The 13,556-nt window shown below is 36.2% G+C and overlaps 1 protein-coding gene across 1 annotated transcript; it reads right to left on the bottom strand.

Moving 5' to 3' along the window:
• Positions 1–418: 418 nt before the first annotated feature.
• Positions 419–13,378, bottom strand: LOC111456566 (nuclear pore complex protein NUP107). Its single transcript, XM_023098487.1, has 24 exons — positions 13,144–13,378; positions 12,129–12,427; positions 11,942–12,011; positions 10,769–10,884; positions 9,959–9,990; positions 9,732–9,857; positions 9,202–9,360; positions 8,815–8,907; positions 8,554–8,721; positions 8,159–8,257; positions 7,550–7,782; positions 7,408–7,465; positions 5,559–5,647; positions 5,317–5,448; positions 4,788–4,910; positions 3,785–3,883; positions 3,490–3,678; positions 2,729–2,903; positions 2,471–2,627; positions 2,167–2,369; positions 1,603–1,744; positions 1,243–1,403; positions 749–865; positions 419–651 (listed from the first exon to the last, which is right to left on the bottom strand). Exons 1-24 carry the CDS (start codon positions 13,221–13,223, stop codon positions 586–588), a joined length of 3,186 nt encoding a protein of 1,061 aa, XP_022954255.1. The 5' UTR covers positions 13,224–13,378; the 3' UTR covers positions 419–585.
• Between the last annotated feature and the right edge of the window lie 178 nt (positions 13,379–13,556).

Raw genomic sequence — 13,556 nt, 5'->3', positions numbered from 1 at the left:
TTTATTTTTTTTATTTGTAACTTACATTTAATACCAGCTAATTGAAGTAACAAACTCTTAAAATGCTGGTATAAAGGTTACAAATGAAATGCCTCTTTCATTTTGAGGCTATATTAAGCCAAATGCCTGGTTAAGGGCCAAATACTCCGAGTGAAGACTCTAAGTGAGGCTATAATTAAGTGGTCGAGGCCAAATACTCTGAACCTATATTAAGCCATGTATGGAATCATTCCTTTGACATTATCAATATTGTTTGGAATAATTCAAATCTCAAACAAGTGTTCTTGTCTCGAGATATTTAATCAGAATCTTACCTCTCTTACCGTGATTACTTATTATTCGGTATCAGAACTTCTCCTGAGTTGATTTCTTATCATTTGATATCAAAAAAAAATTCTTAGGTTGATTTCGTACAAAATTTATGAATTGCTTTCAATCATATTTTTCATTGATGATGATAACATATAATCTAAGTCAATACAAAGCATCCTATCTAACAGATATTTCCATACATTAGAAATCAAAGAACTATCAAGTGTTCAAATTGCTGGTCGGAGATTTGAATATCGGATCCATATAGCAAAGTCAGGAAGAAGGCTCTCCAAGCTCCATTTTGCGTAATGTGTACTCTCTCTCAAGTATCAAAAATTCCTGCAAGTGACAATGTGATATCAAATTTTGATGTCAAAGCCCTCATAACATTAGGTACCAGATTTCTTATATTATGACAAAGTTAACTGAGAGATACCTCGAATTGTTGCTGGCTGAACAAATCAGAAAACCCAGATTCAGAGCTCGCCACAAGTTCGATCAACTGATCATGGCATTTCGGTTCCAAACCCAACTCCATCAGAGCCACAGAAACCTGAGAATAAGATGATATAAATGAATAGAAGGAGAGTCCAGATTATGTCTTGTTGAATATTTCATCCTCTAATGTTCGAAAATCGTGTACGCGAAAGTATCTATATACATATGCCAGAATGCTCCTACATCATTTTACTGCTGATCCAAGGAAAACAAACCACCAAATCTCACGAGATGCCTAGCTACCATACCACATTTTATCTCATTTTATTTTACCAGCCCAAATGACAACCATGCTAACCCAAAATGGTTTTTACTGTATCCGTAGAGAGAGTAACTCAGATTATTCATGGAAAGTAGATGCTAGGTTGAATATTTAACGAGAAGTAAAAGGCAGATCTAATATAAAGTCCACTAGCCTCAAAGAAGTATTACCTGCATGCATCGAAGAATAACTTCTGGAAGGCAGCACCTACGACATAAGCCTTGCACGATGTATGCTGCCGGGCATTCTAGTGAGCCATCTTCGTTTGAACACCATGCATCTAGACGCAAAACCTCCAAAGTGACTCCAGCTTGAAAACCGCGAAGCTCACCTACAACATATAAAAGTCTTACTTGTTCAATGCACGTTCTTTTTCTGTTAAGAAGTGGGGTGAAGAACTAAGAGAGATATCCACATCTCAGATTTCATCATTTCAAATGCCACAAGAACAAAACCCATATTTACACTAGACCTCCAATTAGTAACTGAAAAGTAGGATACTGTACTCAAAGTTGCATAGTACTTCTTACCCTTGAATCCAGCTGCCATGATGCCACTAAGAATGCCACCATCATTGCCTTCACAGTGCCCAAGCCCATCACCTGGTGTTGCTAAACAGCGAAGCACAATCTTAATGCAGAAACCTTCCCCAGATGCAATGGAGACATTCACCTGCATATTCGAAGAACATGTAAAAAAAATTTAAATAGTCTGGTTTTTTTATCCCTAATAAGAAATAAGGTGAAATTTGTAATAAAATAAAAGATAATAAATACAAAAAAATGGTAACAAGTAATCAACAGAGGATAATAGGGCATCCCACTCTCCTTTCATCAGCCAGGCCAAAACTGAGTTCATTACATAATCTTAAATTTGAAAGGGCAAGGACCCTACTTCATCTCGAGAACAAAGTATAATAGGCTGGTGAAAGAAAATCTGGGGTTTAGAGTCTTATCTATAAAAATGAAACAAAGAATAGAAGAATACACCAACGAACAAATACTTCAAAATAATAATAATAATAAATTATCTCTGATTCTTTGCCACAAAAAGTAATTAAAAAAACTATACGAGATCATGTTTAAGAAACATACCACTAGTTTCCGATTTAATATGATCTCTTCAATTACAGAGGAGTAAAGGGCACTTGTTAAGGTTGTGCATGTGGCGGCTTCAGGACATAAACATTCTCCTGAAGGTAAACAGAGCATGACAACGGCATGCAATTCAATATAAAGAGGTTCCATTGCCTCATAGACGTAATCTTCTGTGAAATCCAACCACGGACTTTCTTTCCCTACAGAAAGGAAAATTATTTGCAGAAAGATCGTGAGCAATGAAGAGTAGTATGCCTGGGGTTTCTAATTATGAATGGGGAAAAGAATAGATAAAGCATACTAAGTAACAATGAAAACGACGAATCGAGTGTCTCATTAGCAGCTACGATGGATCTTTGTTTTTCTTCCAATGAGAGATCGAGGGAAGACGCTTCATTATTCTCCAACTCAATTTTGAGCCAGTTGCGATATGTTGCATCACAGGCGAAATATTCACTCTAATGAAGATATAAATTCTATTAGATGAAAGTACACAGTAATCAAAACAGGTAGTACAGCCACAATGACCAACATGTAATTACAAGAATTGGAAGCATACCCAATCCTCGAACTCTTTTAAGTTCTCCAGAACACCATTATCCTCCAACGCACTAAATGTTTCTGAATTCTGCCTCAAAGGCTCAGCAAGAAGACTAAGTAACTTGTGTGCACCATTGGGAATTGATGGGATTCTCCACATGGATATCAGAGCAAACTCTCTGAACAGGATATTGCTATAAAACAGCAAACGATTGAAATTCAAAAGCTGTAGAAAGCAGCAGTATAGGAAAAAGAAAATATGCATTAACAATAGACCAAATCCAACATCCATATATTACCATTACAAGGTAGGCATACAAATAATAAAATAGCCACTCAACCTACACTTGAACTAGTTTACAGAAAAGTGCAAGAGATCAGCGTTGCTTCGTTGCTCCATACAAAAAGGACTTGCACTATCAATTAACTTCAAAGTCAAATGTAACTCCAATAAAGTATCAAAAGCATCACCCCAGATTTGCAAGAATCAATCAACATTCATAATTTATCATGATATAGTCAGTCTTCCAGAAAGTGTGCCTAGGAGCCATGCCCTCCCAAGACACCTCGCTTCAAAATGCCTCATGTTTTCAAACAATTTCCTAACCCGGTTGCCAAAAAAAAAACACGGGGGATATGAAATCCTAGTTATGTGGCCACCATAGTTTGAACCAATTTCCTCTAAGCCCTTTTTTTTAGAGTGTGGTTTATACTCTAGTGTGCCTTGTACTAAAAAGAAACATTGGTGGTTCTACAGCAACAGCGAACTACAATTATTACCTATGTGCCAATGCTCGGAGAAGAAGTTTAGTACTAACTTCTTTGACTTTAGCAATTTTGGAAGGAGGGGTAAAGCAGAGCCACTGGACAACCATAGCTTTCTGAAGACTCTGCAGGCGGTGTTGTTCTACAGCATCTGATAACTTGTCAGAACTACCAATTTTTGTCTCCCGAGATCTTGATAGTACACTGGTCAAGTACATCATATAAACACGTAATAACCATAAACAAAACCAGATCATGTGAATTTCAGGCTTGAACGTTGAAGAATTAAATCAAGTAAATGCAGAAGTACCTCTCAATAATCTCTTCAAAACTGCCCCTTGAATCACCGTCGGGAGAAAATGGTAAATATTCTATAGCAGAGAGAAAGATTTTATACTTGACTTGCACGCTGTGAACAAGCAAAAAGGTATAAAAATATAATCCCCTGAAGTAAATTTCCCTTATTCAAGAGAAACTAGGCATTGCAAGATGCAAAACTAATCAGAAAACTCAGATTGCAAGAACAAATGCCCGAAAATGCAGCAAGACCAGCTAGTAAATACAGAGTATTAATTGAAAGGTAATCTACGTACATTTCAAGGACCTTTGATAAAGAAGAAACTACTGTATTTCCAAAAGTATCAAGTACAAATGGGTTTCACTTTTGTACAATTTTATTAACATTATTAGTCTTTCCATGATTCATATGTAATATTCTTTTCATGATGATTAGTTATTCTGTGGTCTACATAAATAATACACGCAATGACGATGCCCTCAATGCAGTTTTTGTTTCCATTGTCATTCTCATTTTCATCTGTCATTGACATACTCATCATCATAATTATGCTATTATTATTGATAATGATAATAATATCATTTATCAACCCTAGAAGCCATCTCTCCCTGCACATACATCAGTATTGCTTTTTTAGAATTATGCCGAATATTTGAGAACCTACTATGTATGGATTATATAACTTCTAACATCCACCAAAAAGATTATTCATATGATGGTGTCATCTCTTCACAGTTGATGATGTCAAATCAGGAAGCTGGAAACGTGGTTAAATGAGATGGCAAAACATTTTGAAATTCAATATGGATTATATAACTTCTAACATCCACCAAAAAGAAATCCTCATGTTGAGAACATTTGTCTTAACAGCCAAATTTGATTAGTCAAAGGATCACCATTAACCTTCTTCGATGTAGATATAAAATCACATAAAGAACCTCAAATCCATACGCCTTATCTTGTAGCATGCAGATTCAAAAACCAAAACTATTTCGACTGTAAGGATTTCAGTCACCTGCTGTTGAGCCGAAGTTCCATCATGTGCACAAAGAGGTTGATGCATCGATGGCTTGCTAGCTGAGAAGCATATACACCAACCAGCTCCTCATGTTGCACCGAGAAGAGAAACATGGCATACCTGAAATCCACAGTAAATTATCTATATGGCACTAGATTATAGCCTTGTCACATATTCTATCAATCTAAGTCAAGATCAGGAACCTACCTAGAGGGGGGAAAAAAGACAATTTCTATTGTTTCACGAGAATGATGAGATAACTAGATAGCTTTAGAATTAATCTAGAATCAAAGCATATGGATGATTAAAAAATATTTAGGACCAGCAGAAATTACAAGAATTTCATTTTTCTCAATGAAATAGCTGTTTCTTACCAAAATAAACAAATCATAAAAATATTTAAGAGAAGCATACCAAAAGCAAACATGGAAACAAATTTCATCCCACGTCTATAATCCCTCTAGTCTTCTTTTACCTAAATATTCTATGTTGTCCTCATCTAAAAAAGAACAAGCCTTTTACCTACATGTGTAAAATAAGATCGCCAATATTCATGATCTTCTCTCTGAAGATATCCTTCATTTCTTCAGCAAGTAAATATCGAAGCACGAGCACTAAATGAGCACCAAACCGGATCATTTGAGGATCTCCATGAGGCCTAACAAAATCCAAACGTGCAAGCATTTTTGAAATGGCAGTATGAGCAAATATAACCATATCTGTCTCAAACATAGACATTTATCTGTAATAACAAAGACATTCCATGACCTGAAAGCATCTTGATCATCTTCTGAAGGTGCTATCCATGACCAGATTAGGTCCAAGAGACGAGGAATGTCTCCAAGCATCAAGATCATCTGGAAAAAATATTATAAAATGTAAGATGGAAGTTTTTTCCTTTTATTTCAACAGTAACCGACAGACGACTAACAAAAAATTATGAAATTTGTTTCAAGTGAAAATCATCATGGGATGACTGATGAGAGAGCTATGAGAAAAAGGACAACAAACCCATTTCCTATCATGTAAAATTGTAAATAAAATACAGAAATTAAGTTTATTTGCACAATCCTAAGACTTATGGTTTAAAAGTAATGATTAGGTAAATGGATAAATAACTATTTTATAGGAGTAGTAGGCCCCCTCCGCTCATGCACGTAGGATAGTCCATGACTCTGGTACAAAGGTGAGAAGTGAGTAAAATGTGAATGGGGGAAGCTAAAGAAGGATGTAGACTTCTTTTGATATATGCAAATTCTGTTAATAACAGAATGCTTGTACTAGTGCATGTGTAGGGAAAGTTTCCTATGATGTAAATCATAACGGGATGGCTGATGAGCAAGCTATGAGAAAAAGGACAACAAATTCATTTCCTACCTGTAAAATTATAAATAAAAGACAGAAATAAGGTTTATTTGCAATATCCTAAGACATATGGTTTAAAAATAAACATTAGGTAAATGGATAAATAATTATTTCATAGGAGTAGTGGGCCCCCTTTGATCATGCACGTAGGCAAGTCATGACTCTGATACGAAGGTGAGAAGCGAGTAAAATGTGAGTGGGGTAAGCTAAAGAAGAGTGTAGATTTCTTATGATATGTGCAAATTCTATTAATAACAGAATGCTAGTACTAGTGCATGAGTAGGGAAAGTTTACTCCGAAGGATGCTGTACAGAGAAGAAGTCAGGTATTCTGTAAGGAAGAACTGAGGAACTCTAGCTTTTGGAGACGAGTACAAACTGCACTGTAACATTAGTGGTATTAGAACTCTATCCCAGAAATGCCTATAGGGAATAAAGTAGACAGCCGTATGGAACTGGTCAAATCTCAAATAGGAGCTTTGATGGAAGAGGTTAAAAAGATACCGGCATCGGAGAGCATGTTTGTGTTGGTAGAGGGCATTGCAGCTGAACCAATTTTACAGAATGGAAACAAGGAAAACACTAAAGAATCTAGTAGCCAGGGAGAGAGAACTGACTGATGCAACAGTAACTTAACCAACTGGTGAGCTTCTATCAGACCCAAGCTCCAACTAAGGAGGATGATACCACATGGGTTCAACCACAGTTCAATAGCGAGAGTGACACCTTATTTAGGAAGGTGCCAACAGATGCTGAGCTAGTGTCAGACAAATATAAGGTTTGTGTTTCCATTGAGTGGAGAAATTTTCAGCAGGACACCAGTTAAATACAAGGAGCTGAGAATGCATTTAGTTCAAGAGGATTTCAAAAGAAGAAAAGAAGGGGAGTCAAATAAAAGTAATAAATTGTGCAATTTTGTAATGATCTCCTCACTTTTCAATACAAGCGCCGAAACTCTCTTCATAACTTTATCACTCTACCATCATCAAATAAAAGCAATCAATCTTAGTGTTTTTCAATTTAGAAGACGGCACACAACTAGGCCCAATTCAAGCCCAGGCCACAAACAAAAAGTCTTTTGACACCATCAAGATAGAATCTCTAAAATTAACCAGCCATCACAATAGAAGAATTAATCATTCGAACAAGTTTGCTCTGTCACACATGTTTCCTCTTTGGTTTAGTTGCACCATTTAATAAGTAAAACCTCAGGGATAAAATTACCCTGGCCATTCAAATTAAATCTAAAATACCTGAATTTGCCGCTGCTGCTCTTTGCATCCACGATTTACATTTTCATGCACCATGTCGCTGATCAGGAAAATGAATAGACCTTACATTGTTAACATCACATTACTCATCCTCATGTGTAGTAACATCATATTGTATTCGTACCCTGAATGGAGTTTTTGAAGGAGGGCAGAAATTTGGCGTGGTTGTTGGCTCAGAACTGGAAGTGGCCAACTTTCTGGTCCATCAGAAGCCTGAAAGTTTCTACCACTTTGTCCTGGACTTTCATCTACAGTGTCCATAATGCTTTTGAAAAGATCCATCTTCCCTTGTGAACGAGAGAGTTCAAGATCTACTTGAACATCTAGCCACGACTTTGCCATTGCCCAGCATGCTGACTGCATGCAAATGGATAGTCTCAGAGCATTTGACAGTGTTAAAACAAATTGATATCATCAAAGGTCATCGGAAAAAAAATCTTAGGATAACTCTTTTCCATTATACTAGGTTCCTTGCATATAAGAATATAATTAGATAATTTATGCTTAATTGTGAGATCACCCAAACACCGACAGAAGACAATTAGTCGACACAAAACATTAGCCAATAGTATTGACAAACAAATAACCACACTAAGAAACTCATCAACCTCCCAGTTCACACCAACTAAATTAGCAGTTCTGTTCATATGCATCCCTAATAGTGAAATGGACAGATCACAGAAGTTTCAGTTAAACATTCTAAAATTTGCAGGGATTACTGCCACAAGCATACCTCCCAATCTGTGCATATAGGAAGTACACGCTTCAAGTTTCCACATTGAGCAGCATATACAGCAGCCTCATACTTCCCACCATCTACTTCAGCAATTTTCTTCAACAATTGCACAGAGTACAAGTAGAAGCAAAAATAAAATAAATGTTAAGAAAAATAATAAAATAACAAAAAAAAAATAACATAGAAAACATTTTCTATTCATTGTCCGCCCCAAAACATGTAATAGCATAATTGTTATTGAGCTCACCAGAAGTATACAATAATGATCATACATATTTACCATCAACCATCAGATAGAGATTGCACATGAGACATTGCTTAAAGAGTTATACAACAAACTTCAAGACAGAAAATAAAACCTATCTACTGCCCTTTGAAATAACAATGACTACCTCAGATGCACAATAAGAAGCCCATTTCCAAAGACGCCATTGGTGGCCAATGCCACTTTCAAGCTCAATGGCTTGTAGAATTCTGTTCTTTCCATTCCTTACCAAGGCATCAATGGAAGGAAAGTGTTCAAATCCACCAAAAGGACACAAAGTTGCAGCTCTCCACGGCTGCCAACATGTTATTAAATGTATCACAGGATGTAAGATGATAAACTGGAGCATTGGAAGGGAAGAAGCCATAGCTCTCAGAGATTTGTTTACCTGTCCTGCTGACCGGCAGAGATCACATGCTTCTTTCATTCTCCCAGCCTTTAGAAGAGTCCAGACATCTTCTAAAAGAGATTCATCTTGTTTCTGTTGAGAAAAACGTCAATTACTATACTTCCTTCTAAACTAAAGCGACTCATATGTAGTTATTTTCCAGTCTAAGTTTGTCAATCTTTCTTATATCAATTTTTGTAAAAGAAAAACAGGTCCAAATCACACACAAACATCCCATACTACATGTCCAATGTATGCAAGGATGATAAATAGAACATGAGATGTGGTGGTGGTAAAAAGGAAAATAAAACATCACAAGGCACCAAAGGCTATATATATATAGATATTATTCATTCAATGCCCAATTTAGCATAAATAAAACCATACTTTGTCATCTGGCAGCTGATGAGCATGCTCACGTGTTGGAGCGTCAAAATCCAAGTGATGAATAACATTTGTGTTAGAAGTCCCTTTCTTGAGAGAACGCTGAGTGTTATGCCAAACTCCAGAAGATGGAAGATAGGTACCAACATGAGATCCACGAATCTGTAAAAACATATACAAAGCGTCAAACAAAACTGGCTAACCCTAGTATAAGTTATTAAAAGTCACAAAGATTTCACTTTCCAAGAGTTATCTCGGGCACTCGATAACCTGAATCTATAAAGTTTCAAGAGCTAAGGGTTTTAACTTATAGTAAATCTGTTTAGCAATGTTGATCATTATTAAACATATCATGTCAGTGACAGCTATAACTAACAATCTGTGACTTGAGAGCTAGCATAAAACACAGTAGCGCTAGCAAGCAGGACACACAATTAAATACAACGTTAATTTTGAAATATATCACAACCATAGTATAAGATATGATTTCTGGTTGTAAATTATCAAGTAAAGTTCTCAGAATAACTCATCACCTTAGTTTCCAAATCAAGTGCTTTAGAGGCTAAACCTTCCAGCCACTCAACAATTCGAAGACATAATTGAGCTGTATGGTCTTCTATGACAAACTGGCAGGCCTCCAAGTGCGATGTTGGGGGAAACTGCCACAAATTGAAAGCTTCATTTAGGTTTTTCACACTTGAGTAATGTTTAAAATGTTATACAAATTCTTATTTTTATTTGGAAAAAGAAAATACATAACCACAATTAGATCTCTAGGCGTCTCTCTCGTTGCTGCAAGAACAAGATACCAATATTAATCCCAAGGTCAAATAGTAAAATATTTTCAATAACAAGCAACAGCATGTATTATACATATGCGTGAGTGGGTTAGGTGGGTGGGTGAGTTAATCTCCTTCAACAATAGCAGAAAAGACACCGACCATGCTAGCCAAAATGCTAACAGAAAATATATTAATTGCCAATAGGCAGCAGTTAGAGAGTGGGAGAAAGAACAGAAGAAATAATTCAAGGAACACCAGAAAGACTTTATTATCTTTTTTTTATAGAAGAGACATCAAAGGCTATGAATTTATCATATAAAGGACAGCCTAGGGTCTGGGGTAGAGGAAACCCCTTCCCAAAGAAACTAAAGAAAAACCTTCCAATCAAGCAAGATCAAAAGAAGGCTATAATTACAAAATAATTCTTTTGTGGTTTGAACTCCACCATGTTGAAGTTGTATATTGTACATTGTTCTAAAAATTGATGCCATCTACACTTTGTTATTATCAAGAAGCGGCAAAAAACAATAAAACTCAGTCCACAGCTGTGCTAACGCTCATCATTGTCTAAACAAGCAAGCTTCACACTGAAAAAGAATGTTGTTGCAGGGAAAATTTTAATATACCAAAATTTCAATTACATGCAGCAAGGTTTAAAGTTACACATTTGTTTCCATTTAAACGGAGAATTGAATCAGGATCCAAAATAACGTACATGAAACAGAAAACAGAAATTTGTACACAAATACAAAATACAATTTTTAAAAAGTTCAAGAAAGAGATATTTCCTTTCCCATAAAGGTACCACAAGAGGGACCAAGAGGCAGCTTCATCTACAAGAAATTGAGCCTTCTGCCTCACCAATTTGTCTTCAGAAAAGCGGTGCTGAATGTCAGAACCATACCTAGTGGAAAAAAACAAGAAGTTCAGAAACAAAAAGGGATATGACGCTTAAAGAATTAGTAACAATCAACAGTTCCGTCAAGTTTTCAGCGCACACAATTTTCTTTGCAGAATCAACTTCCTGTTATGCTCATACTGTTATACAGTTGGTTGCTTGTTATCCCAAGTTCATTGATTGGCTATGGTATATCGGTAGGTCAGTACTAGTAACCACTTCGTTTTTCAAAAGAGACTTCTTTTTAGATGACTATCACTAGGATGTTGCCTATATATAAAAAAGATGCAGAACCTGAGGTAATTTCCTTAATGCTCGCTCTTTGCTTGAAATTTAAGGATTTTCTTACAACATAAAATCAAGTGGAAGATTGCTCTCCCGGTCAATATCTTTTTTTATAAGAAACAATTTGTTTGACGTATGAAAGTTACAAAATGAATCAAGGATCCGTGAAGATTACAAACGGTTTTTCCAATTGGCTAAAATGGAAGCATATGTGTAAAAAGTAAAGTGACTAGATAATTTAGACCAAGGGGTAGCATAATAAATAACTAGATAATTTACAACAAGATATAGCATAAGGCTCTCCCTCTTCATATCAACAGCCTTCTTTCCTCATTTCTTGCCGGCCGTCCTTTTAAAGGGCTAGGAAAATCTTATGACTTCAATTTGTGCAAGTGTCCCTTTAGTTGATGTGGCTCAATAGAAACAATAGTATTCAACAACAAAGAAAATTCTTCGGGGCTTCTTAAACAATGGAATTTCTCTAACTCTTAGCTTCAATTCTTTTTGTATCATCTGGAAGTGTTCTTTTTTTTTTTTTTTTTTTTCCTTTTTTTCTAACTATGTCACCTTGGGTTTTGACTTTCCTTCCCCTTATTTTTATTTCATACCATCAACAAAAAAAATTCTTATCACCCAAAAAAATCTAAATAGATGATAAGATTTCAGAGAGAAACTATATAAAGACAAGCATAATGTAATCCATCCAACTTATTCGGAAAACCAACAACAAGATGTTTGTAAAATAAATGAAATGAGAACAGCATAGAGGGAAACGTACCTTATCGACTCTGAAACATTGCGACAAGAACTTTCAAATCTTAATATCAAGTCTGGGATAGACATCAATCCTGACAAAATATCTCGAGAGAATAAGACATGAAGTGTACACTTCTTCAAACAAACAGCCCATGCCCAAACGGAGAACAAACATAAAGAGTAAGAAATATGTTCGACATAATTAGAACCTTGGATTGAAGAGTCCATCAGAGATGCAAAAAAGGGGTAAGTTGTATCTCCACTATTAGATAATGGGTCATTCTCATGCTTGCAAGCCTTCAGTGAGTAGCGAACTGAATCGGGACCTAGAGACGCTACTGAAACTGCCTGGCTATCGCCATCAAGACTTTCAGCGTCTTCTTTAAAAGTTTCAAGAGGTGTGGCACTTGTTGGACTATAGAAACTCTGTCCGTCATACAAAATCCTAGACTCACTGACTGGTGAAAATGAAACTTCCTTGTGAGGAGATATGCTTGAATGCCTTTTCCTGCATAAGTTTCATGCTAAGTGTGGTATTGCATCAAAAAAATGATAAATTCAACAAATATGGGTAAGAAAGCTACGTAACAATTTTTTTTTAAAGTGAAAACCCCACTCCAATCAAGAAAAGCTGCAAGGACGAGGCAAGAACAGAGCAACAGAATGCATAGGCAAACCCAAACAATGTACACCAAAATTCAAATATGAAATTATCAGCACAGGTATAGAGTTTTTGCTCTTATATACTACCTAAAAGGATGGAATTTAATCTTTCCAAGCAACTGGAAATAAAGCGCATCACGTCAGTAAACCGGCAATCCTTGAGAACCCATTAGCACGTTCGAAAAAGAAATATACCAATTTCAGATTAAAGTATAAGCCAAGAAGTGCTCTATTCCAAAATTAATCATAAGATCCCCTTACCGGAATAAGCACAAAACCAATGACGGCCATCTAGACAGAGAAAGTAAAAAAGCAATGCATCCGGCTTGATCTTAATGCAATGAGTTGAAATTGAGCATTAGAAAACAATCGAATCAAACAGATACCAAGTAGCAAACTAAGACCACATAGGTTGCTCTTACAAACCCAATAAACAGATTAGTTAATTGAAACCTCTGCTCAATAAATTAACTTTAAACTGAGTGGATGACTCATTTTCTCGGCAGCATTCATATTTTACCCTGCCGAACGAATAAATAGAAAGAAAACCGGAGAACGCACCTGTACCGACGAAATCGCTCACGAATCGTGAGGTCTTCAGGGTCAAAGTAGGTGGGAGAGACGTCCATTTCTTCGTCCATGTTGGAATATGAATTTGGCTTTCCTCACGAAGCACAGAGGAATTTGCTGATTCGAGGGAGAGAGCGGAGAGCGGGCAAGCGCGGGAGTGTGAGGAAAAACCCCTAGGTTCAGTCACCAAAACCCTCGGGGCAGGAGCCTCGCCAATAAAGGCACGCCCAACCCAATTAAACCGCTAATAAACCGGACCAATTTCAAAGATTTATGGAGATATTTGTAACTTTATTATTATTTTTTTTTAGTTCAAATGATTAATTCATTTCTTTTTTCTTTTTGCAATTTCTGAACCAAAAAATAAAATAGTAAGTTTGTTAGAGTGAATACTTATATAAATT

The sequence above is a fragment of the Cucurbita moschata genome, unplaced genomic scaffold (assembly GCF_002738365.1).
Source record: "Cucurbita moschata cultivar Rifu unplaced genomic scaffold, Cmos_1.0 Cmo_Scf00018, whole genome shotgun sequence".
Classification (NCBI taxonomy): Eukaryota; Viridiplantae; Streptophyta; class Magnoliopsida; order Cucurbitales; family Cucurbitaceae; genus Cucurbita; species Cucurbita moschata.
The sequence above is the reverse complement of the archived record's forward strand: the minus strand, read 5'-3'. Positions and strand labels throughout refer to the sequence as shown.

Bases quoted from the DNA above. Each gene is read 5' to 3' on its own strand.
- LOC111456566 (XM_023098487.1), bottom strand. From the start codon at position 13,223: ATGGACGAAGAAATGGACGTCTCTCCCACCTACTTTGACCCTGAAGAC. The intron at 3,884-4,787 runs GTGACTGAAATC...GCTTGTTCACAG, and splicing joins GAACTTCGGCTCAACAGCAG to CGTGCAAGTCAAGTATAAAA. The intron at 1,745-2,166 runs GTATGTTTCTTA...TCGAATATGCAG, and splicing joins TATTAAATCGGAAACTAGTG to GTGAATGTCTCCATTGCATC.